The 26,386-nt window shown below is 36.7% G+C and overlaps 1 protein-coding gene across 4 annotated transcripts in view; it reads left to right on the forward strand.

The window, feature by feature from the left end:
• Positions 1–26,386, forward strand: part of KCNT2 (potassium sodium-activated channel subfamily T member 2) — a 156,195-nt gene that overhangs the window by 70,280 nt on the left and 59,529 nt on the right. For all 4 annotated transcript variants that reach the window (XM_074908232.1, XM_074908233.1, XM_074908234.1 and 1 more), the window contains 4 exons: positions 9,774–9,954; positions 12,104–12,268; positions 13,834–13,970; positions 18,193–18,256. In XM_074908232.1, coding sequence (XP_074764333.1) covers positions 9,774–9,954; positions 12,104–12,268; positions 13,834–13,970; positions 18,193–18,256 — 547 coding nt within the window. The remainder of the gene's footprint in view (positions 1–9,773; positions 9,955–12,103; positions 12,269–13,833; positions 13,971–18,192; positions 18,257–26,386) is intronic.

Below are 26,386 nucleotides of genomic sequence, written 5' to 3' on the forward strand. Positions count from 1 at the left end.
GTTTTTTTCAAGAAATGCTTTCCTCCCTTTTGGGTGCCTAATAAAAGAATCTGTAAGCTCAGGAAATATGAAAAGCCATTTCTAGTAAATAGAAATATTGCATGACTAGATTTTCTTGCTACGGTTATACATCACATACAAAAATATTGCTATATGCAATAATCACGCTACAAGCTCGACTTGCAGGACCTGGAATGAGAAGGGTAGAATTTGTGAGGTAGACCGTGCTTCAAGGGGGTCTCAGAGCCTACATTCTGGCTCAGGAAAAGTCAGCTTTCTGGTATCAGTTTGATACCAGAATGATACATCAGTATCATGTCTTCTAATGATGAAGATGTCATTACTATACTGTGCAGTCCTTTTAGATAATTGGTGATGAAAACAAACGTGAATGAAAATTTCTGGGAAAAAGATGAGCTTATTGCAAACAGTGAGGTTTGGCTGCAATAGTGTATTAAAAAAATTGTGAGATACAAAACGGCAAGAAGATATCAGTTTCTTCCATGTCTACAAGTAAAATTCACTTCTGAAAAAGCTTGAGTATAACTCTGCAACAGCATATATGTTTTATGGAAACCTAAGCTGGAAAATAAAATTTCATGTGAGCTTTCCAAAGGCCTGCACCCCCCATGCCTCTGGTTATGGTGGATAAGACAAATGGTATCTGCTGTGAATCACTTGCAGGTTTTAGACCACTCCACCCTGTATTTAGTACTGGCCTGTTTCACAGTGGAATAAGCACTGCAAGAAAGACCATTCTTCCTGAATACTACTTTTCTGTAAATTTCTGATAATTTTTTTTGTTGTTTATGGTGTTATTAACAATTAAATTTTGCAGCTGGGGGAAGGCCATTTGGTTTGTCCTGAAGCAGTTGTTTTAATAGCAGCAATGACAGCCACAAATAGAGTTGCACTTAAACTGCAAACAAATGAGAGGAGATGTAAAAATGGGTGGAAGTGTAAGGAAGACCCATGATGAACATCCTTGGGAATCAAATGAAAAGGAAAAACCTGATAAGGAGAGAATTTTCAGCACCAGAACTGAAGAAAAAGTAGGAAGAAACTTAAAAACTCCTATTCCACAAAAAACTTGTCCTAAAAGGGAGGAACTAGGAAAGGAGAAGTTGGATTTTCTGTCTAAGATAAATCATATACTTAAAAATAAAATTAAATCCATTTGTCACTAAAATATGCTATGACTTCAGTTAGGTTGAAAGTGAACAAAACCAGTTGTTGGTAGCTTATAGACTATATCATAATGTCACCGACATCCGGGATGAAAAGAACTTATCGACACCAATTTGATGCAGATAAGCAGACACTTCTTTATTGACGGCCAGACGTGTAGGGGAGTGCTCTCACCAACAACACGTGCCAGGCACCAGAATCATACACCTTATATAGAACTTACTCGTACATATTCATTAAGTCTTCATACATAAGCATACAACTTCCAAGAAATCATTAACATATTCTCCTCCTATTTCAGATTCTGCGCAGTAGAGGTTAGAAATGTCTAGAAATGGGTCTGGGGTGTAATGTGGGTGGGTGGTCCATGAGTCGGTGGTTGCGATCTCCCCCTGCCGGAATTACCTTTTGCTTAAGGACACAGTTTTCTTGGCAGGTACCTGCAAACTGTTACGGTTACTTCCCTCAGTTCCCATTAATCCTGGACCTTGACAACTACTTGCATTCTTCTAGTCCTATACATGTATTATAAATCAGTTTACAAATCACCTCATGTTTTGTTACCTAGGTTCTAACCGTTCCTACTAAACTATTATGACCAATCCCTTCAGCCTTGGTACAGGGCTGTACGGGGGATTTTAGAGTAGCAGTCGGTTGCTAGATTCAAAATACAATAAATATAAAATAAATGATTTTTACTAAAATATCCCTTAATTCTATACTTATATTAAAATCAAACACAATTTAATTTCAGTTGTTAATAAAATTAGTAAGAATAATACTGTAACAGTTGTAAGGTTGTAAATCATCTAAGACTAATCCTGTCTTGAGCATTCGTAAAACTGTATTGAATCAGCTCTTCTCCTAGACAGGTATTTAATTCCATGTCCTAGCTTATACGGGAATCAAAAATTTAGTAAACTAGATACGATGTGGGTAAACTATCTGAATAGACCGAAGCTAAGGTGTTCTACCACTACAGCTGCACACAAGCAGCGGCATAAATCTAATAAGCTGCCATAAAGGAATACTGGCACCTTGGATTTTGCAGGCATTGAAAGATGTGAAACGTTTCACTGAGATCTGGAAACACTCTTAAGGTAGACAGCCTTGGTACAGAATGTATGTAAACATTAGGGTACTTCAAGGTCAGGAACTGCAGGCTTGTTTACAACAAATAAATGTTTGTAATGTGACTGAAGTGTACCTTGGCTAGGATGTACTCAGAGCTGATTCACCTTCCATCAGAGAAAGCCTGCTCTTGGAGCACAAGTAAGGTATGCATACTGAATTATTACTACAAGTTCTTTTAATACAGGCAGAATATTTCAGGGGAGAATCTCTGCATACTGTTTTTGTTTATTTTTTAATTAAAAATATGTTAATTCTCTCAAAAGAAGCAGGACACTGAATTAGAGGAGCCTTTTGCCTAATCCAATTGGCCATTTTTTTCTGTGTCTATCCTTTTGGAAACTTTATCCATCCAACTTGAGAATCTTTTTGCTCTTCTTACCATCTCTCTCCGTCACTATTATAAAGAGGAAAGAAACAGGATGTGAGTTTGAATTCACATAGAGGATGAATATGAAGCTGGATCTTCCATATCTCCAGCAGCAATTTAATCAATAATGATTACTTCCTTCAAAAAGGAGCAAATAATAAGATTAAAGGTGGTGCTTCCATAGCAGATATAAACTGATCTCAGAGTTTTAAAAGATTGAGTTTCTCATTCCTTATTATTATTGGCTTCTCTTGGCCAACCTTCAATGATTCAAGTTTTCTTAACAAATCTGATTATTAAAATCCAATTTTAGCATGTTTAAAATATGACAAGTACACAATGAAACAACTTTTATAGTGGTAGTGGTACAATACCAGGCTTTGGAAACTGGAAATATAATTTTCCATAAGTTACCTCAAAACAAACTTATGTTCAGACAGATACCCAAACACAGTCCTAGAGCTAGTTTGCATTTTTTAGGTTTTCTTCATATTTATAAGGAGCTTTCTTACTTCTTATTATTTATGCTGAGAGGATAACTTTGGACTGCGTTCTGTCACTAGGAAATGAAATATATGTATTACCTGGTCATAATCAATGTTTCTGTCTCCAGTTCCTATTCTGATTCTACATGCTGGGTTAGTTGGTTCTTATGCACATTTAAGAAATAATCAGATAATGAATCTTCTAACTGTTAATTCAATTTGATTGGAGGAGTATGGGTGGTTTGCATAACAACTCTTACACCCTTAAGAGTGTTTCAAAACTATTGCAAAAAAACATTAAGCACGATGTTCCAAAGCATAACATATCAGGTGTATTAAATTAGAAGTTTGCATTTGAATTTTCTAGCACCACACATACAATTTCTGAATATTATAAATAGATTATTTAATTACTCTTCCTGAGAAAGGATAGGTATGTAATATTACCTAATTCTGTAACACTCTGCAGGTGAAGAGTATCTGATGGTTGAAGTACTGACTGCATGATTCTATTACTGACTCCTTGGGGGAGCAGTCCAAAACATCAGACTCCAGCAGGTTCTTAGCTGCAACACTATTGATGCACTGAAGCTGGAATGCCAAGGTTTACTTTGTTTACCATCAAAGCTCTGGGGCAGACTGAAAGCATATAAAAATACTGATAGTTCTTTGGACTAAGAGACTGAAGTGAGCACAGACCTTTTCATAGAAATACACTGAGCTGAATGCTGCACACAATGGGTCTCAACTTGTTCAGTCTCAATGACCAGAGTTTCTTTATTGCAGCTTCACTTCTCATTTCACAAAATGCAACAGCAGGAGTAGAAAGGTTCTCAATCAGTTTCAACAAATATTTATATACACTTGGTCATTTCATAATATCCTATTCTGCTAACAAGATGTTCTGCACTTTCTGGAAGTCACATGTCTTACTAGTGGAAGTTTATTTTTATAAGTTGAGCTTTTGCAACCATTAGCTGCATATAACATACTGATCTTTGGGGAAGGAAGATGCTTATATTAGATAACGTGGGTAAGCAATAATGATATCTTCAAACACCATTATTCAGGATAAAGATAGAATTGGAATACAGAAAAAGGTGAAATTTCCAGCTGAAGAGAAGATCAGAATCCATTTCTGGCATGGTGGGATTACTGTGTAGTGAAAAAGAGTTCTGCACCTAGAATACTCAGCTTGTATTCAAAGTCCCACAGAACTGAAGGGCTTGATTCAAAGGCTGTTGAAGTAACGAGTCTTTCCCTTTCCTACTGTGATTCTGAACAAAGGGGAGAGTGATGTATGAAGACATATGCCAGTCTCTGTAAAGAAAATATTCGGAAAAAATAGAAGGATTTACATTGGACTGTCTGACAAAGTGGCATTAGAGTTGCAAAAATATGTGAGATACTTTTTATAACATTAATTTTGTCCTTGAATATTAAGAAGCCACAATGTCCAGCAGTACCTTTTTTTGGTCCTGCCAGTGAATACATTTCAGCATGATCTACTGCATCCATAGGATCACTTGTTACCAACTAAGAATAGCAAGTATTTTTCTCTACTGACTTGACTTGAAAGACAGCATAACAGCCTTCATGTTCTTTCCAATCAGCATTTCTCCCTCATTCCTTTCACTGTGTTATATGCAATTAATCCTTCCTATGTCCTGGAATTCAGTTATTCCCACAGCTTTAAAGGCTTCTATATGGAACGAAAGGTGCAAACTGGAACTTCTTATTGTAATTCTTAAATTTGCTGTCTTATATGTAACATATTTTACCACATTCTGCCATTTTAACATTTTGGAAATTGCACATCTACTTAAACTTGTTTTGTTTTAATTTTTTCTGTTTTAATGCTGTTTATGGAAAGTTGCTTTTTAGGAAAAAAAAAAAAGTTTATATAAAAGACCTAAGAAAGCATCACAGGGCTTCGCAAAAATTGAAGCATTTGGTTTTCAGCAACTTAAAACCTCAGCTTCAGGGAGTTTGGACAGGATAGATATTATTGGTCAGAGTATTTTCTGATTGTCTCTTCACACATTTGCTTGCTGTAGTTTCTGTTCATCCCTTGCTTTTCTTTGCCTCTTCTTCATTATTTACCCAAGAATCAGAGGTTCTGTCACAAAGCATTAGGCTTTTATGTCATGGGTACAGTGGCTAGCAACAACTTCACCTTTTGTAGTACCAGACTAAACTCAATAGTGTCTCGTAGGAAAAAGATAATTAAAATTTAGAGGAAATGTATTATCATTCAGAAGTCAACATACAATAGTTCCATTATGTATGTGATACAGTGAAGGAAAAGAATGCCACTTTAATGTCACTCCAGTTATGTCAGTATTCAACACAGACTTGTGAAGTGTAAATTGAGTGTTTAACGATTCTATATCTACTAATTCTACAAGCATTGAGAATTGCTTTTCTAATAATGTCTAATTTTAAAATATAGGACAAAACTGGCTCTACATCAGTGTGCTAGAGGAGACAGAACACTCCACAGAGGCAATTTTGAGTATGAATAACTGTTTGCCTCAGTACAAAGCAGGGCATTCTCCAGATACAGCATTATTCCTAACATCACTTTCATTTCAAGGATTTAAAACTGGCACGAGCTTAATATTAATATCTTTGGCAAACAGTGATCACCTTTTGTCAAATTCAGGCATGCCTCCCAGAGTGAGACTGAAGTATAAACTGTTCTTTAGCCACGTTTTATTTTGGTGTAAAGATTGAGGAAGTTTCTTTAAACATTTTGAGCGAACTCCTCCAAATTTTCATTTTCTGAAGTGGATAGTTACAGCCATTGTAGTGGTAAAATATGTCTTAAATGCCTGCCCATGTATTTTCTGGAAAGTTAAAATGGTTGTCTTCTTCAGTATTTCACTGTATTTTAATTTTACCTATAGGTATCTGCTACAATTGATGGTCTATCAGTAAGTTTGCTGACTGATTGTTCATTTCAATTTTTCTCATAAAGGAAAAAAAAAGATCTGTGACAGTAGCGTCAGAAAATTTTAAAATAATACAAACAGCAATTGGCAGTACAGAACAATCAAATAATCATAATTTAATTTGTAACTTGTTCTAACATCACCATTCTGTGGTGGGATATGTGGAAACTTTAAAGATTTTTGGGTGTGAGAAACTACTGGGAACACTTACTTCATATGCAGAATTCCTAATCTGTGAGTTATTTCAGATGTAACTTCTGTAGTATATAAGCACTGAGCCACAGAATCTCACTGAACCCGACAAAATTAATCCCCATTGATTTTAACATACTTATTAGCTAGTCTCTGTAGCTAGGTACATAAAACACAACAAAGTAATTATGCAATTTGAAGCTCAAAATTAAAGTCCAAAGAAAACAATGCTGTTAGTTGCTACCTAATCCTGAAGACACCTAAGCATCTCCAACTTTTGGCTTCAGCCTCTGGTGCATTATTTTAGACCTGAGGTTGTAACTGTAAACAATAATTTTCTCTAAAAGTAAAATTAAAACTGTACAAATCAGACATATATGACAACACTGACAAATGGAAATACAAGCTGATATAATTACAAAAAATTGATTATAAATAAGGATAGACAATGTACAATACTTGCCAGGTTATTTTAGTCTATGGGGTTATTTCACTCTACAATATTTATTTCTGTACTACATGTGGAGATATGTTATTTACAAACAGTAGTTAGTTTTGGCACATAAAATACTCAAGCAAACAAAGATTCCTGGAATTAGAAAGAAACCTTCCAGTAAAATGAAGATTGAACTCTCAAAAGTTCAAATGATACCTAAACTAAACATGACTAATCTTCAGAGATTTCATGTTACTATCTTTACTTTTTGTAATTTTGAGGAAAGAAATTTGTTCAGCAAGTTGTTAGAAGAGCTGCATTTCTGCTTCAGCAAAGAAGAAATAGCTCTTGTGTCTTACTGACTTTAATATTGTTAACTAAATTTGAGAAGCTCTGGCTCATGCTCATTGAGTTCAATGAGCAACAGCTTGAATCCACAACATTTTGGATCAGGCACAAAATTATTTTGATAGCTTCAAGAAATGGGAAGATATAGGACTACAAGGCAGTACAGCTGATAAAATGAAATGTTGGTCTCACTGAATTCAGTGGGAATTTTACTGTTCACTTAGAAAAGGCTGAAATGTTTCATGATATATTAATTTATTTCAGTTAAGCTATAGTATGTTTGGGTGGGCTGGCTATGGAAAGCTCATGAAGAGTAATAATAATAAAGAAAATATCTCCTTCCTCAAGACTTGAGTTTTCCTAGCAGCAAGCCTTTTTTTTTTTTTTTTTTTTTAAATTTTTTTTTAAGATTTTACAAAAAGAACATCAAGTAAAGAAACAATTCTCATTCCTTGAAAATGTAAAAACCCCCTAGGGTACCAAATTTATCCACTCTACCATATACAGAGTAAAACTGACCCTTTTGCATATACAAACACCAAGCAATTTCACAGGCGCCAGCATCAGAAAAAATACATTTCTGACAATGTTAGGATCATGTATTATGCTTCAATACAAACCCATCTGCAGATATTTAACACACCTAGTGGAGTGGTATAATAGTCCTGTATGTGGGACCCACATCACTTGCTCAGTGTAATTGCTGCTTTCCTGGCCCTTGTGACCTTTATTCCTAAAGTCAAGGCTATGATTTTAGAGATATACCCACAAAAGACAACTAAAAAGAAGAAAATGGACCAAGGTGATCAGGAATAATAACAATGAAGAATTAAAAATCCATCACCATTCTGCTTTTAAAATTACATAAACTTATGTGAATAAAGATATTAAAATAGCTTCTTTTTACGTACTTGGATGCCCTGCAGTATTCTCCATTATTTCAAATTAACATTGGAAAAGGATTTAGCTGAAACACTTCCTTATTCTGAGACCAAAAGAAAGCTTCATTAGCATAAATCCTTACAGTCCTTCTGCTAATATTTTCAGGGACAAAAATACAATTATCCTTTTTGTCAAAAAAAAGAAAAACAAAAAAGAAAAACTGGGAACATAGTGAAATTATGGAAGATCTAGAGTACAACTCCAGTGAAAAATGTGGGACAAATTGGATAGGAATATAAAAGTATCAGTTCTGACTGAAGTATGAAACTTATGCAAACAACGGGGAAAAAAACCCCCGCCTTTTTTAGAACATTTTGAAATGTGTGAAAACTACAAATGCTAGAACTGTGAAGAGGAAACTGGGAATTTGATCCATATGTTCTGGAAATGCCACTGCCCACAGCTAAATTATTTTGGGAGAACAGAACAGAGAACAGAAGAACAACTGCTAAAGCTGTTATAAACACAGGGTCTCCCTGGTGATGCAAAGATCTTACCATGGCAGATATTAATGAGTGACTATTACCATCTGGATACCATATATGAAGAAATCAGCTTTGGTATATAGAATAATTACTAAGGAATACAATATTATTTATCAATTATTTCTCTAATTCTCTGAGGAGAAATCATTTTGCTAATTCCAAGGGGAAGAAAACACTATTCAGAGTGGTTCACACATTGATTTTCTTCATATAGGTGAATATAATTTAAAAGCCTGAACCAATCAAAGTAATTCTACTGTATTAGAGAAGATCATATTTTAAGCTTGGGAAGTTCTTTATTATTATATATTTTTTCAAAGCGAAATATTTTTAAAATCCGCAACATATGAAATAGCAGTAAGGCCTGTGGACAGATTCTGCTACTGCTTCTCAAAATGAAAAGCATATCATGCTGATTACAAGAGAAATAATTACCCATTAAATTGGTCTACTATTTACTTGTTCACAGGAATGTAAGACTGGAAGGAATGAACTTCATTCGTTCTGCTGTCAAAGACAACCAAGCCTTAACATTTCTATTCTGTACTTCTAGCAAGCAGAATCATCACACCAGTTGATATCTTCCACTTTCTACCTGAAGGCTGACCTGGGACACTTATTCCTCAGACAGTTCGATAGCCTGCAAGTCTCACATTCAGTTTATTCTAGACAGTCAGTACCCATTTGTACCAACATTATCCTTCTAGTATGTAACCCGTACTCTCATAACTAGTTCATGCTAGTAACTCTGACCACAGTAAGAGACAGAGACCACCATGAAGAGCAATAGATTTAAAGAAAGCAGTGTGTGCATTTTCTTGGCCATACCAGCAAACTCACCCTGAAAAAGTTAAAAGATGTTTATAAAAAATTCTGAATGGTGGTAACTATATACCATCTGTTTCGTTCTGGTTTAGAAAGGAATTGCATCAATCTATCATGTTCTATATACCACCTCTCCCTCACAACAGCCACTAAGCAAAACCTAGCAACAAAGTTGTGAGTCTTATATTGAAATAATTAAAAAATTAGTTTCTTTTATTACAAATGACATTTGAAAATTGTATTAATAACATACTTTGCTTTGATACTAATTTTTACTCTTCTTTGAAAAAATGTCTTTGCTAAGCAATTTATGAATTTTGAAAAAAAGTAGTTCTCTGCAGATATAATCATCGAACTTGAACTGACCCTAAGTACAGTTTTTATTTTTCATGTCTTTATTCATTCTTCTCTACATAGTATTTGTGGAATTCAGCATCTGGAACGAGCAGGAAACAGGTTGACTCTCTTTGACTCCCTTTATTTCTGCATAGTGACATTTTCCACTGTGGGCTTTGGGGATGTTACACCCAAGATATGGCCTTCAAAGCTGCTTGTTGTCATTATGATCTGTGTTGCTCTTGTGGTGTTGCCCATACAGGTAAATGTGGATTTTTCTTCTCTTTAGAATTGTTTTTAAAACAAAAGAATAATAATTGAAGTAATTTGTTGTTACTATTATTACTGCATATAAACTGTCAGAAAAAATAACCATCTTCTATACCTCCTATACTCTTGGGATTTTTTTTTCCTTTTTCCTTTGTCAGTTCTCCTATAGTGTAGATTTATACTAAAAAAACAGAACACTAATAACAGTTTCCAAATGCTGGTGAAAGCTTTCTGTTCCTGTCATGTACCACAGAGCCCTTCCTTCATCCTGAAATATGGGTTTGTTATTAAGGGAGCAATTTTAAAAAAAATAAATACCAGTAGCCAGCACTTTCTTTATGAATATAGCATTTCCTCTGCAGGCTCTCCCTGTTTCTAATCTTGGTTCTCTCCACTTCCTCTCTTACTCTTACAGCTCAGTGCTAACTTGAAAAAAAATCTCATTAAACCTGCAACTCAAGCAAATTGGGTTCACAGCTGTGTATGTCTGTACACGCACACACAGAACCGACAGCACAGTTAGGAATTTTTGATGCTTATTTAAGTTTAGGACTTCTAACTGTTTCAAAGGGAAAAGGTTGATTTAGGAAAACCCAAGTATTTCAAGGAGTCAATCAGTTTCATTAAAATTGTACCAAACATTTCCCAGCTTATTAGGTGAGGCTTGATGACAGAAACTCTGAGATTAAATGGGAAGCCCTGCCAAGATGTTCACTGTTCCATACATGGTGATCACCCAGATGACGTGACACAAAAAGGGGATGTGGGGAGACATTGTGCATGCTTATCAAAGCTTAGAGTAGACCTGCTAGACCATAAAGCTCCAAAGTTATTCACAGAGCCATAGTTTCCAGACGCTGCTTCTTTGACAGTGAAATAAAGCTCACTGTGAGCAGACAGCACAGAAACCTTGGGAGGTTGAAAGCTCAAGCTTTCAGCATTAATTTTCCTGAAAATATTTGAACATGTTAATTATATCCAAATACTTAATGTCTGCATACACAGACATATGCACTAACACAATTATATTGCCACTTAGTGGATATTTAGCAAAATATATATTCTATTGAAAATTAAAATATGCTTTGTTTAAGAAATTTGGAATATCCTAGGAAATACAAATTTAATCTTTCAGGTAGTTCTGATATACACTTCAGGCATAAGTGCTCTGCATTACCAGTAAATAACCTGGAATCTACTGCCCTTTCACATAAATTTTCCTACTATTAGCTACTTTATTTTACAGCTTTGTAGTGATAATGGGGCTTCACATAGTTTTCCATACACAGAATGTGGGAGGCATTCTCTCCTGAGCTTTTGTCCTGCTATGATATGAAATCAGTTGTTATTCTGGATTCAGTCTCTCCATCAGCTGAACTTGAATGAGAAAAAGCAGCTATCACAGATATATTGTTAAATCAAGCTCAGTATTAAACACATATTACATACAAGAAGCTTTAAAATGGTGTTTGTATGTTGATTGTTGCAGTATTCTCTTTAGTCTAAAGGATTTGGACTGGTAGAGCAAAGTTTACTGTTAGCCTGCATATATTCTGCTGACAAAAGCAAATATGCTGTATTAACAGCCGCTGTGTATTTAAGGTGTATCTAAATTTATAAGACAGATAAGACAGTGTATAGAAGGTCACCTTCAGAACATTATAAAGTCTCTGAGAAGATTTACTGCCCAACCTGGGTAAAATGGTGCTTCTATCTGGGTATCTATACTCCCAGTATACACTTAAGTGTGTGAAAATTTAACCTTTCATTTGAGGGAAGCATTTATGTCATATGGCACTGGAAAAAGAGAGCTCAGAGGTACAAAATAAATAAAGGAAACAAGGTATAGCTTTCATTTTTTTCTAAAATCTTGAGATTTACTGTAATCTCATGATATTTTAATGGATTTACTCTGCTGTTTGTGTGTGGTAGAGACTGACTCTACTGCCATGTTTTTCAGTCACTCTGTTATTCATCTCACACACATACTAGTGAATTTTTTACAAACAAAAAGATGTTGTGAACTAAGGGCAGCTTTTCATAGAAGCATGAGATGAACAATGCAACATTGTTAAGTCATGATGTCATTGTACTGCGCGTCTACTTGTCTGTAATTCACTGACAATTACCATCTCTTGCAGTTTGAACAGCTGGCATATTTGTGGATGGAGAGACAAAAGTCTGGTGGTAACTACAGTCGACACAGAGCTCAGACGGAAAAACATGTTGTGCTGTGTGTTAGCTCTCTGAAGATTGACTTACTTATGGATTTCTTAAATGAATTCTATGCTCACCCCAGATTGCAGGTACTTACAGTGAAGAAAAAAAGGAAACAAAACATTGATTTTTTGCGGATAGCCTTTTGAAAGGATCTTTAATTTGTGAAACTGAATTTGGAAATAGCTGACTGAATTGGGAATCTATAATTGCAGTAAGAAGCTGAGCTACAGTATGGAGACATTCATTTTAAATTGAAGTAAATAGAATAAATAGATAGAATTACTGTCTTGCTGAATTATGCCAGTCCTTTAAGAAACAGATATTTCCATGTAAATTCCTTATATTCTACCCAAAAATAGAAAATAAATGAAAACTATTCAAATTAATTTTTCCTGTTGTTTTGGCACTGGATCCAAAACTTCTCAGAAGTCAAAGCATCCTTTTGTTTTCTTATTTTGCTTTGTCATTTGCCAGTGTTAGGAAGATTAGATCCTTTTGTAATTGTTGAAATGAATAAATAAATAGACATATTTTCAAGGACAAAGACTTCGAAGCATTACACATGAGTTTTTCTTAGTGTATGTGTATTTTCTAGCTAATGCAAATATGTCACATGACTTGTTTTGATCATATAAAATCTTATTTATATGATATAGCAATTTGAATTCATTATCATTAGCTTTGTTACAGACCATTTATCTTCTTAAATCTTCTCTATATCTTTTACTAAGTTACCTGTGGTACTGTGCTTCATTAACTAGTGCAAAAAATCACAAAAAACATGATCTTCAAATTGCTGAGCAGCAATTTGACAAATCCCAAATCCAAAATATTCCCCCAAATAATTAGGTAGTAAGAGGCATAAGCAAATGCACAAAGAAATACAGTTCTTTATAGATGCAAACATAAATCGAAATCCAAAATTTAGTTAACTAGTCTGAAGAAAGAGTCGGGCTCTGTGATACACTGGAGACAAAGAAGAAAAGTCCTAATAGTACTTACATAGCCTAAAAGAGCTTATATACATTCCCTTCACAGTTGAAATGGGACGCTGAAGGATACAAATGATGCACTGGATTCAATTCACTAAGCTTTCTGCAAAAGTCTGCCTGTGCTAAGGAACAATTCTATGACAAGCCTGTCCTAAGCTCTCAGTCTCTCCTCTCACATTCTATTTATCTCTCCTTTTCATATGTACACACGTGTGCTTCAGAACAACCTTACTTTTCCTAACGAGAACTATCTGTAGAACAGGAAACAAGAGTTTAGATCTGCCTGTTAATGTAAAGGAAAAGTTTTGGGGAAAACAATTTCATTTTGATTGTTGAAAACTTCCTACATTTTCCAGCTAGAATGACAGAAATGTAAATTATCTCTGAAAAAAAAAAATGCTTATATGGAAAAAAAAAATGTTTCTAAATGGACTTCAGTTGTCACCCAGGAGTCTTTTGTGAGCGGTTGACAAGTCCCCAGTCATATTTACTAAATAATTCAATATTTTAAACACATGTATTCGAATAAGTTTTGTCAATTAAATTTGAGAATTATCAGAGACATTTTTAACATCCTGAGTCTCTGTTGACTCATTATCTAGCAATAATAAATGGTAACATAAAGAAATAACATGACTATTCCCTTATGTTTTTGACAGGACTATTATGTTGTTATTTTGTGTCCTACTGAGATGGATGCTCAGGTCCGAAGGGTGTTACAAATCCCAATGTGGTCCCAAAGAGTTATCTATCTGCAAGGCTCAGCACTAAAAGATCAAGACCTGTTGAGAGCTAAGTAGGCAAATATTGACCGATTTGTTTTTTAATTTTGTTTCACTCAAACCGTTTGATAAATAAGTTTGAGAAACAACAAAAACTGTCTTAGAAGGAAAGCATGTGTATTTAGAAAGCAAGGCTCTTTGATATAATTTTTCTTAATATCTGAAAGTTTTCAAGGAACAAATATTTGTAAGCTTTCATTTGACTAAATTTCTCTTCACTGTCTTTTCTGTCTCAATTTTAAAGTTATTGAAACAGAGTGCCTGTTGTTTCTTCTAAAAAAGCAGCACAGAAAATTCCAAAACTGCCAGTAATGCTAGAATTTGTTTTTGTTCCTTGAGCAAAGATGGTAAATGTGATGGTAGTTCTCCTGACCAACTGAAGGGGAAAAAAGTAAACAAAAATAATTATCCCCCTTTGAACCCATTGCTCAGATCTGTTTTCTTCCTAAATTCAGCCTGGTAGTATAAGCAACTACCATACTATACCTCCATGTACTCATCTTTCAAGGCCTTTCTCTTACCACATACTTCCAGCACTTCTAAAAAATCCTCTCTCCCAGTTAATAGTGAATGACATTAATCAGAACACATCAGTCAAACACAGTTCCTCGAACACACACACCCCATGCTCCCCAATTGCTCAATCACTTGAACGTATGAAGGAATTTACACCGGAATTCACGTAGGAGGATTGCCTCTTGAATATCTCCAAAGAAAGAGACGGGTGATTCTTAGCAAATAACTGATATAACTCATCTGCATTGCTCTTTATAAGAATTTATTCAGCAACTGCTACAGATGTTTAAAATGAAGCCAATACCTATCTGAGTATTTGTATCATTCAGCCTTCTCTACCCCAGGGGAGTTACTTCCAAGAGTCTAATCTGTGAGAATTCTAGAAAGCAGTGTTATCTTCTCAGATTTCTGCCACTGAATAACTAAGTATATCTGTTTAAAATTTTAAAATGCAATAAAGCTTTTTTCAGGATGAGTAGTTTTCTTTTAAAGAGGTTCCTTTTTTTGCTTTCTTGCTGATTTCAAGAAGAAATTCATGTCAGGATTTAGCTGGCATTTGTTCTACACATTAGAAGAAACATTAGGCTGTTCCATAAAGATAATCTTGAATTTCACTTATAATAACCTGGAGGTAGTAAAATGTGGAACTGTGATTTTTCCTGCGGAACATGTAATTGAATGTACCTGTCACAGAATAATTTTCAACCTCTCCTGAGGGAAGAAGTGTAGTGGGAATTTAATAGAATATTTAATATGATATATAACCCAGTACCTAAGACATTTGCTGTATTTCTTTTTAATGAGAACATAATGTACTAAGAAGATAACAAGGCACATGGCAAACTTATTCTAATAAATAAAATAATGGTTACCAGCAACAACAATAAAAATAGTGTCTCATTACCAAATTTTATACATATATATGAAATGCAGTGTCAAAATAACTTGATAAAGGTCACACCAAAAAGTAAAGGAATACCAAAAGTTAGCTGGCTGCATAAGTAGTAAATAGTCAGTTAACTAAAGACTGTATTTTTCTTTATATACCCTAGTACACAATTTGACTTTACAAAAATTATATTAATTCTTGCTTCCTATCTTTGAATCTTCACTTTTCAAATTTTTGGTATTTTCTGAATAGTATTCATGTGCCCAGCTTTAACAAGAAAACAGAAAGAAATCTGTCATGAGGTATCACACTGATACTGATATTGTTCATCAGCATGACAGGAACCTTTATAGCTACTTTAGCATTTGAAACAACACAGCAACTGATTAAAACAGCTCTCATTCTCCATGCAGACTAGCACTAGAAAGTGAGTAATACTACAATGCTTGATTTCATTCCCCTACAGCTTTCTCCCATGTTCTGTCATGACCTCAAATATTTTTTCGCTCTATCCTTCCACTTCGGTGAACCATCACAAATCTTAATCCTCTTCATGTCCAACTCTTCTTCTTTACCTTATACTTTCTCACTTTCTCCTTTCACAAATTTCTCTTCAATATATAAAGTCCCTTTAATTTCTGTCATCCTCAAGCAGTGGAACTATTGGGTTTTTTTGTCTCAGATTCAGTTTTCTGGCACATAAAAATGGAGTAATTGACAAAGCTTTTTCAGTTGTTAGGACATTAATAACACTTCTGTCATAAGGATACTCTGGGTTCTAATAAATGTTTTTAATACAGATGCTATTAGTGTTTCTGTTGTCTAAATTCATGACATAGATATTAATCTGAGGTTATTATCCTTGTCATCTGTGGCTGAAGTGATTTAAGAAGTTACCAAAAAAAAAAAAGGGTGGGGACAAAGGTGAATATGTTTTCATGATGTTTCATTTCTGTATGAAATCATCTATATATACTGTCAATCCCAGCTACCTCATCAGCTCTCATCAAAATTTCATCTTAATTTCTCTGAATTTTCTTTCTTACATCTTCTTTAAAGACCTTATCTTCCCAATTCTGCTCCCATGCTTAGCTGAAACTACTTACATAGCTCCTATGGTTTCTTCCTAATCAGCACTCAGAAGTGGCCTCCTGTCCTCACTTCTTCTCCACTTAAGCTGCATATGACATTACTATTTTGGATATATTGATTTGCCTTTGTTACAGTGATTTTTCCATTTCAAGTGTGTTCTCACACAGGCTCTCATTTTTGCCCAGCTTAAAACTGTGTTTATGTTCTTGACATATGTCAACTCCCTGAACCCTTGTTTCAGAAGACTCTGGAAATATGACTTATGTAGTATGTCACTTTGTCTCATTGCAGTCCTTCCCTGTCTTACCCTTCTTTATTGCATCAAGGAGTGACTCCTTACTCTCACTTAGCCTGCAACTCCCAGTTCTTACTGAGAGGTAACCTTCTGATAAGCCTATAATGCTGTTCTCTTTCACACACACACAACATATTACATACAAGTCCCATTCTGATTTCACCCATGCTGTCCCTTCAATCTAGGATGCATTTCTCAGAAACATCTGTAAAGTAATCCCAGTGTTTTCCCTCACATCCTTCTCTTCAGTTGGTTCTCTGCTCTGATATCTAGTAAGACTACTTTCTACCATGATTATTTCTATATTCAGGTATTGTTACACCATTTATTCCTGTTTCCCATGTTTACATATACTTTTATTGTCCTTTGTCATGTCACTTAGAGCTTATATGACAAGGGCTGACTTTTTGTTCTGTGTTTGTACAGTACATAAAAGAATGGGCTCTCAGTCTAAGCCTAGGGTCCCAATGGCCTAAACTATTCTTAACAACCTCCAATTCCATTTTCTAGCAGCAGAGAAACCAAAGATTTAGAGGTCTCGGGTCCCATTCCAGACTCCAGAATGGAGTTGCTGTAATCAAGCAGTAAATTTACCATTCGTTCTCCCCAGTTTCTATCTCACTTTTCCCCTTCCTAGGAAACCCATTCTGATCATCCTGTTTCTCTTTGCCCAGAAAGTCCTGTCTTCCCACGGAGGCTAACCAAGTCCCTATTTCTTTACTTCCATGTATCAGTAAGTGAAGTAGGATTCACTGGAGGTTATCTAGATTTGAGACAAGAAAGGAAAAGCAAACTTGGATGAAACCTTCAGTCAGACAGTTTTTCTCTGCCCTTCTACCACTACTCTTTTTATTACAAGATCAGTTATACCCACTAGAGAACAATTAGGCATTAAAAGCTCTCAAAGAGACCGTGAACTGAAAATAGTTAATTAATTTAACGCATACCTATACTGAAATGGTTGTTACTTATCCCAAATGCATTATTCTAGTACATCTACCCGTCTTTCTGCTATCATTAGGCAAGACAAGTCCATATTAAGTTACCTGCCCGCTCTCATTCTTTCCTATCAATAATAACTTGTACATCATACCCTTACACACTATGTAGACTGGTGCTATTTATTCACCTCTTATACTCATGGCAGATAAATATTTATTTTGCAAATTAAATATGTTTGAGGCCATTCTGATTTTGTTACTTTGGCACAGCTTCTACTGGCGTCAGTGAAAGAAAGTTTCCCAGAACTGAGTCAAGAAGTACTGGTACACCATGAGTTAGTACACAGGGTGATTGCTGCTGACATTCAGATAATGCATGAGAACAAATAGACTAAACTTTCTCAGTATTCTGTTTCTATAAGTATACAAGACTATAAACTGTGAAACTCAAATCCACATAAGTGTTTTGTTGGTATGTAACAAGCTTGTCTCCCTTCTTCTAGAATGGATGACGCTGAAGCTTGTTTCATTCTGAGTAGCCGCTGTGAGGTGGACCGAACAGCAGCTGTAAGTTTTGAAGATACAACTAAAAATGAATGTGCATGCTGTTTATTCTGTTACTGCCCTTATTTCCTCTCAGGGACTGAGACTTATTCTGTGAACAGATTAAAATCAGCTGATTTACACAGAGATTTTGTATGTGGAATGAACTTCTTGTCTCAGTTAAGATGATGAAAAGGTTTCTCAGTTAAGAAATGAAAAGGTTTCTGTTGGATTCTGTAAGGCCAGGATTCCACAAATTTATGAAACATGATCTAATGGCTCGTTTCACATAACATATCTACTGCTTTTTCAGAAAATAAATCACATGACCTACCTACCAAAGAAGTTAGGATCTCACAGCACATTTTAGTTATACATTAAACTTTTTTCTAAAAAAGGTAAGAATTTATACATTCTTATAGGACTTTAAAAAAAGATTTTAAATTACTTTAAGAATCTTAAAAATTTTAAAAGTACTGTAAGAATACAGTATTTTCAAAAAAACAGTCTTCCTTATGAGTAAAGTAAATTTTTATGATTTCTCTCCTTTTCTATGGAACAATGGCAGAATACCACATAAGCACTATCATGGCATGTTATAGAGATATTGATACTTGGTCATTAATCACTCCAAAGGGTATTAGTCAAAAAGTCAAAAAACTTTTATTCAAATTACCTGGACTAAGATCAGTGTTTGCTCGAGATACTTAATTCAAAGGACGATATTTATTAAATTGGAGAAGAGATTTGTGTCAACTGACTGGCATTTCCATTCAGAACTATTGAAGTATTGAAAGTTAGCTACTAACAAAGAAAAGATTGAATTCAACTTTATAAATTAGTGACTAATACCAAATAAGCAATATATCTGAAAGTATTTGATCATTTTTCATATTGGCCAATTTTAAATGTGAAAAATAGGCAAGATTCTTTAAATAAGTAACTGTGATTTTACCCATGGTACTAGTTATTTACAGTCAGGTAAATTACTGTCCACAAAGGAACACTGCTAATACAAGCCTCTGCTCAATCACATAGCTGTGATAAAAGGATAAAACTAGAACTCTTCAAACGAATTAAATTACCTGCTGATCACAAATATCCAGGAAAAAAGTCCACTGAGGAAGGATTTATGAACACAACTTTAAATTTTTCACCATGAGCTGCATGCTAAATTGTTGCACACTTCAGTCCGATCTTGAAGTCCAAAGGAAAATCAGAGTAAGTCTGAATACTTACAAAGTTAAATTAAGATGCTTACAAATTGCCTAACAAGATCAAACTAGTGTTTATAATTAAGTAATTATGCTTTAAGCTATCTCAATTAAAAAATACTGGTTTGCTGCTACATTATAAGAAATAGCAATTATTTTTCTAAATGTTAAAAATAGAGTAAAATGGGAAAATAGACTAATGGGAAGTGAGGGCTTTGCATTATATATATAATTTTTTTAAACATATTCTCTATCACTTGCTACAATTACTTCATCTGCCTTCAAAATTTAGTTGTTTCCGTACCTGCTCATATGGCTTATCAGAGAAGAAAGAACAAAACAAGGAACCTAAGATGCAGCTAGCAAGAAGAAAGGATTATTTCCTTGCTAGGCAAATCAGCCCCCAGAAGCAAATTTTGTCAACAATAACTTAGTTTTTTGTAGAGTATCAGCTGGACCCATCACTTGCAGAAAGCCATGGAGAAATAAATCTGTGCTCCTACTATAATATTAAAACTTACTGAACTCTTAAGAGCTTTGAAATTTGATGAATCAGCAGTAGACTCCTCAAAACAGACTAGCAGAAGTCACTGAATTGGCAGCAAGTACTCCTGGAGTAGTCACTTAAGGCAAGTATACTGTTTGGAAGTGACAGAGGTGCTAGGGTATCTAAGGATAAGAACAAGCAACAGTTCTTGCAAATACCTGGGAACATACTGGGAGCTTCTGTGAGACTGAAAAAAAATCAAAAAGACAAACTGCCTTTCCCAAATTAGCCATGAAGTTCAGACTAAATCAGCTACAACATCTCATTTCACAAAATATACTTGACAATTGTAAAATGGTTAGAAATGAGAAATCCCATACAAGCAGAGCATGTGATTTACCTTGCATTTGGTAGGTTTATGGGGCTTTAAGGACAGCTGCACCAACACAGGAGGTAAACTGTTCATCTCTGCTCATAACCTCTCCAGAATTTATACAAAGAAAGGACAATTTTCAACCCTGCTGAACTGTCCTACAGGACAGACTCTACATAGAGCTCATGGAACTTCCATCTGTTCTGGCCAGCACTATCTGGTTTTGGTCTGAGTCGTGGCCAGCTACAACTCTCTCCAGGCAGCCTTTCAGCCCTTGGGGCAGTGCCCCAGGAAATACCAAAGTGGCACCTGGCACATTTCAGCTTCCAGTACAGATCATTACCAAATCTCACTTATCGTTGTATCTGGAGCATACAAACTGGCAAATCTTACCAAAGACATAATCCTGTTACCTTCCTTCGGGACAGAATATTCTGTTGGGTGGCTGGCTGGCTAGTCATAATGGCGCAGTACCTCAACTGTAGCAGTGACAGTCAGGGTAAGTGTCATCTGAAGTTTTTAAATAAGATGTCACCTCCCTCTCTCTGTTTCTGTTGTTGTTCAGATTTCCTTTTCACAGGGAATGCAGTTATTTATACTGCAAGTAGAAAATGCAAATTTTCTTTTTTTTTTTTTTTTTTTAAATTTTATTTTACTGCCCCCTAGAGCTTTGAGATGAAATGGATTTAATTTCCTACACTTCCAGCTCTAGTCACTACTAAGTACTTCAGTAACATAGTACCTAAGGTTAGTTTGTCACGGGGCTGAAGGAATTTCAGTTGCCATCCTAATACCAATATTTACAACTCATTTTTCACCCTGCCATGCGTGAGAAGCTGACACACTGTTAGGAATGCCTTGGATCCTCTCCTGTGTCTGACAGCTGTCAAAATAAAATTTAACAGATGTGTTGAGGAGATTCCTGACCAGAACGGCTGTTGTTACTCGTGATTTTTCCAAGTCCATGGGGGTTTTTATCTCCCCAGCTACAGTCCTCAGTAGAGGATCTACTCATTTGCCATGGATACCACTGGCTGTTCATTACTTGCTATTTCTTTATTCAATAAGTTTTAGTGCCAAAGTCCGTGTTGCTTCTGATCCATGGATGTCAGCTATAGCTCAGAAGAAAAGTACAATAACAAGTGACATGCAGTTACTTTATAAAAATTGTCAGTTGCTTCCTTTTTCACTTGGAGGAGTAGGAACTTCCAACAGTCAGACCAAGAATTTGTCAGCTTTCCAAAGTCTCCTGCCAGAAACTCTCTTCACTGGTAAGACAAAGCTCTGCCAAATTTTATTCTATCAAATGCTATTTTGACATCTCAGACCAAGATGTAAGCTGCTCATCTGCTGTAGCAAGCAGGACAGACATTTGTTTCACTTCTGGAGTATGCAACTCTTAAAGAGAGTTCAAATTGTACTTAAGTCTGGATGACAATTTTATTTTTTTTTATTGGTGGGTATAGAAAAGTAGTCTGTGTCACACCACAAAGTTAGCCAGTGACTTCAATGGGCTGCTTACATCAAGTTGTGCCACAAAACTAAGGCGTCTGAAAACAGTGCATGTGCTGCTTTAACCCAAGGAGGGGTGGGAAGAGGTCTCTTTTGAATTATCCTATAAATAAGTCAGTAATAGGCCATATAAGTATATGAAAGTCCAGTTCTGCTGCTGACAGCTTTGTTATGACACTTTCTGAATATTCAAGGATGGTTGATATCTTCCTCACACAGCTGGTGAGTGAGCCGACCAGGGAAGGTGCCCTCCTGGGCCTGCTGCTTGTGAACGGGGAGGAGCTTGTGGGGGGGGTAAAGGTTAGAGGCCATCTGGGGTGCAGTGATCGTGACATGACTGAGTTTTTGATCCTTGGAGAAACAAATAGAGGGGTTAGTAAAACTGCCACCTTAGACTTCTGGAGGGGCAAACTTTGACCTGTTCAAAAGACTGATTAACAAAATCCCTTGGGAGGCTGCCTTGAAGGATATGGGAGTCCAGGAAGGCTGGACATACTTCAAGAGAGAGGTCTTAAAGGCACAGGAGCAGGCTGTTCCTGTGTGCTGAAAAACAAGCAGGTGGGGAAGGAGACCGGCCTGGCTAAACAGGGACCTTTGGCTGAATCTCTAGAACAAAAGGAGAATCTATTGCCTTTGGAAGAGGGGCCAGGTCTCTCATGAAGACTATAAAGATGTAGTGAAGTTATGCAGGGGGAACATTAGGAGAGCCAAGGCACAGCTAGAGCTCAACTTGGCTACAGCTGTTAAGGATAACAAAAAATGTTTCTATAAATTCATTAACAGCAAAAGGAGGATTAGGGAAAATCTCCCTCATTTACTGGATGCAGAGGGAAACAGTAACAAAGGATGAGGAAAAGGCTGAGGTGCTCAATGCCTACTTTGCCTCAGGCTTTAGCAGTGGAACTGGCTGTTCCCTGGACACCCAGCCTCATGAACTGGGAGATGAGCAGGGGAAGCAGATTGAGGTCAGCACAGTTGAAGAGGAGCTGGCCAGAGACCTGCTGCGCCACTTGGATTCACACAAGTCTGTGGGACCAGATGGGTTACACCCAAGGGTGCTGAAAGAGTTGGCAGATGTGCTCGCCAAGCCACTTTACATCATTTACCTGAAGTCATGGCTAACTGGGGAGGTCCCATTGGACTGGAGGGTGGCAAATGTGACACCCATCTACAAGAAAGGCAGAAAGGACGATCCAGGAACCTATAAACCTGTCAGTCTGGCCTCAGTGCCAGGGAGGGTCATGGAGCAGGTCTTCCTGAGTGCCATTAAAAGCCGTATAATGGACAACCAGATGCTCAGGCCTAGTCAGCATAGGTTTATGAAAGGCAGGTCCTGCCTGACAAACCTGATCTGCTACAACAGGGCGACCTGCTTATTGGATGAGGGAAAGGATGTGGATGTTGTTTACCTTGACTTTAGTAAGGTTTCCCACCGTTTCCCACTGGATTCCCCTGGTGAAACTGACTGCTCATGACTTGATGGGCACATGCTTTGCTGAGGAAAAAACTGGCTGGATGGTCAGGCCCAGAGAGTTGTGGTGAATGGAGTTAAATCTGGTTGGCGGCCAGTCATGAGTGGTGCCCCCCAGGGCTCGGTTTTGGGTCCACTCCTGTTTAACATCTTTATTGATGATCTGGACGAGGGGATCGAGTGCACCCTCAGTTTGCAGATGACACCAGGTTGGGTGGGAGTGTTGATGTGCTCGAGGGTAGGGAGGCTCTGCAGAGAGACCTGGACAGGCTGGAGCCATGGGCTGAGCCCGGCTGGAGGAGTTTCCATAAGGCCAAATGCTGGGGGCTGCCCTTGGGCCACAACAACCCCCAGCAGCGCTACAGGCTTGGGGAGGAGTGGCTGGAGAGCTGCCAGTCAGAGAGGGACCTGGGGGTGCTGATTGACAGCCGGCTGAACAGGAGCCAGCAGTGTGCCCAGGGGGCCAAGAAGGCCAAAGGCATCCTGGCTTGTGTCAGCAATAGCGTGGCCAGCAGGGACAGGGAAGGGATCTTACCCCTGTACTGGCACTGATGAGGCCGCACCTCGATGACTGTGTTCAGTTTTGGGCCCCTCACTACAAAAAGGACATTGAATGACTCGAGTGTGTCCGGAGAAGGGCAGCAAAGCTGGTCAAGGGTCTGGAGCACAGGTCGTACGAGGAGCAGCTGAGGGAACTGGGGGTGTTTAGTCTGGAGAAGAGGAGGCTGAGGGGAGACCTCATCGCCCTCTAGAGCCACCTGAAAGGAGGGTGCAGAGAGCTGGGGATGAGTCTCTTTAACCAAGTACCAAGCGATAGGACAAGAGGTAATGGCCTCAAGTTGCACCTGGGAAGGTTTAGACTGGATATTAGGAAGCATTTCTTTCCAGAAGGGGTTGTTAGGCGTTGGAATGGGCTGCCCAGGGAGGTGGTGGAGTCCTCATCCCTGGAGGTGTTTAAGAGTCGGGTCAACATAGTGCTGAGGGATATGGTGTAGTTCAGAACTGTCATTATTAGGTTAATGGTTGGACTGGATGATCTTCAAGGTCTTTCCCAACCTAGACAATTCTGTGATTCTGATTCTGTGAAAACAAAACCATAATGGAAGGTTATTACATTAATAGTTCATACACACTGAGCTGATCTTGTGAAGCTATAGGGGGCATTTAAGTAACCCTTTTATATATATTACGTATTTGTAGACTGCTTCTTCATAAGAGTTAGCAAATGGAAAGCAGTACATATTTCAGTGTTAAAACTGCAAACATGCCAAATAATCATCAAGAGATTTTAATTTTAAGGAGTCTATCCCTTTCCTATACAATTATCTAAAAATATTTTATGTTGAGATTCATACTTCTAGTTTTACAACACTCTTCTACGGGTCAAGGTTTGTTTTTTTTTTTTCTTAATAAAATGGTGTCATTTGAATCATTCTAATAAGCATTCTTATTTTTAACAATTCTTGTGCCTCCTGACAAAACCAGGCATTTTAGACAAAATAATTAAAAAAATTTCAAAATATCTAACATTGAGAAGAGTAAACTTAGTCTGAAATGTTCAGCCAGAATTGTATTTACTGGTACAGTTTTGGTTTATAACAGTAAATTTAATCTTAGCTCGTGTATGCAGTAGTCAAGAATGAAAAAAAAAGTTCACCTAAATTTCATTGAATATAAGCTATGTTCATGTTACATACAGGAAACAGTCTTTTCTCACCATTTTTGCAAGTCAGTGTGGTCTGTGAATGATTGCTAGGGAAAGAAAGGGAGGAAACTGGTGATGTCAAACCCTGTGCAATGAAGCCACACCATCACTGCAAGTGATTCTGAATGTGTTTCCCTGACACTTTTTGCATAAAAAGGTTGGGTAAATGTCTTCAACAATACAGGTTTTTCAAATCTGTCCCAAATCCTCTCCCAAACCTCGTACTCTTCCTGTAGTATATCTGTGTGACTGCCATCTATCCCATTACCCATCCATTTGCTACTTCTAGAGTGTGCTGGCATTTCATTCCCTTAAGACAAAAGAGCAAAAAACCCTAAATACAAAAAACCCACCAACCCTAAGGAGGGTAAGTTGTCATGTGTTATAGAAAAAGTGAAGAAAAAGTGACTGTATACAAGGAAAGCTCATAGCAGGGTACATCCAAATTCTGAAATCTCTTGAATGGGCAGAGCAATCCTACATCTATGAAGATGTTAAGAAGAAAAATGGGGAATAATGTATTTTAACAACCTCAAAAGGTCTTCCTCTTATGAATTCATTCTAGTATTTATAGTAGAAAAAGTACTTTCTAACATCTCAACTGACATTAAAATATTATGGTTTGAAAACGTCAACTGTTCCTGACAGAGATTTTCCCTTGTGTTCATGAGTCTGAAAGCTTTTCTTACTGCTGATGCTGCAAACATAATGAATCATTCTTCATATTTTATCTTTTAATACCACCAATTTCATGACTAGGCAAGACATTTCAACCCAAGTATTGCTTCCTACATGCAGCTCTCAAATATCCTGTTTTAGTTCTGAAATGGATAAAAACTGATGGCTGATACACTAAGATCAGCCATATTTCATGAAATTAAATATATTAATATATTATCACATACTTTTATGGATAGCAGTATTCATCCTGTGGTTAACTCACTCTTGGCATGTGGTAAAAAGGACAGACACTAACAGGCTGGAAAATATATTGACATCCTTTGGTCAGTAGCTGGCTAGATTCTAACATCAGTTATGCAGATATTTTAGTTGCACAGAAATGTAGCTCTGTTTTTAATTGAGTTGATATTTTTTAGAATTAACCATAATTTTAAACTTGTAATTCCTGATGTCCTCATTTAATGTTACTTACATTCAGACTGTTTTCAGAAGGACATATCTAATAGTTCATTTTTGATTAATTAGACATGACTCATCACCACCATCTAAGTTTTCACACAATTATTCCACATCCAAATGTAACCCCTTCCAAATTATATAATCCCCAACACTTGCAAAAAGATAGCAGAGGGACAAAATACCTTATTAGAAGATTTCTGGAAACAAGCCCTCTATTCTGCATTCCAACAAATAGGATGTATTAGGATCATA

The sequence above is a fragment of the Athene noctua genome, chromosome 5, assembly GCF_965140245.1.
Source record: "Athene noctua chromosome 5, bAthNoc1.hap1.1, whole genome shotgun sequence".
Classification (NCBI taxonomy): domain Eukaryota; kingdom Metazoa; phylum Chordata; class Aves; order Strigiformes; family Strigidae; genus Athene; species Athene noctua.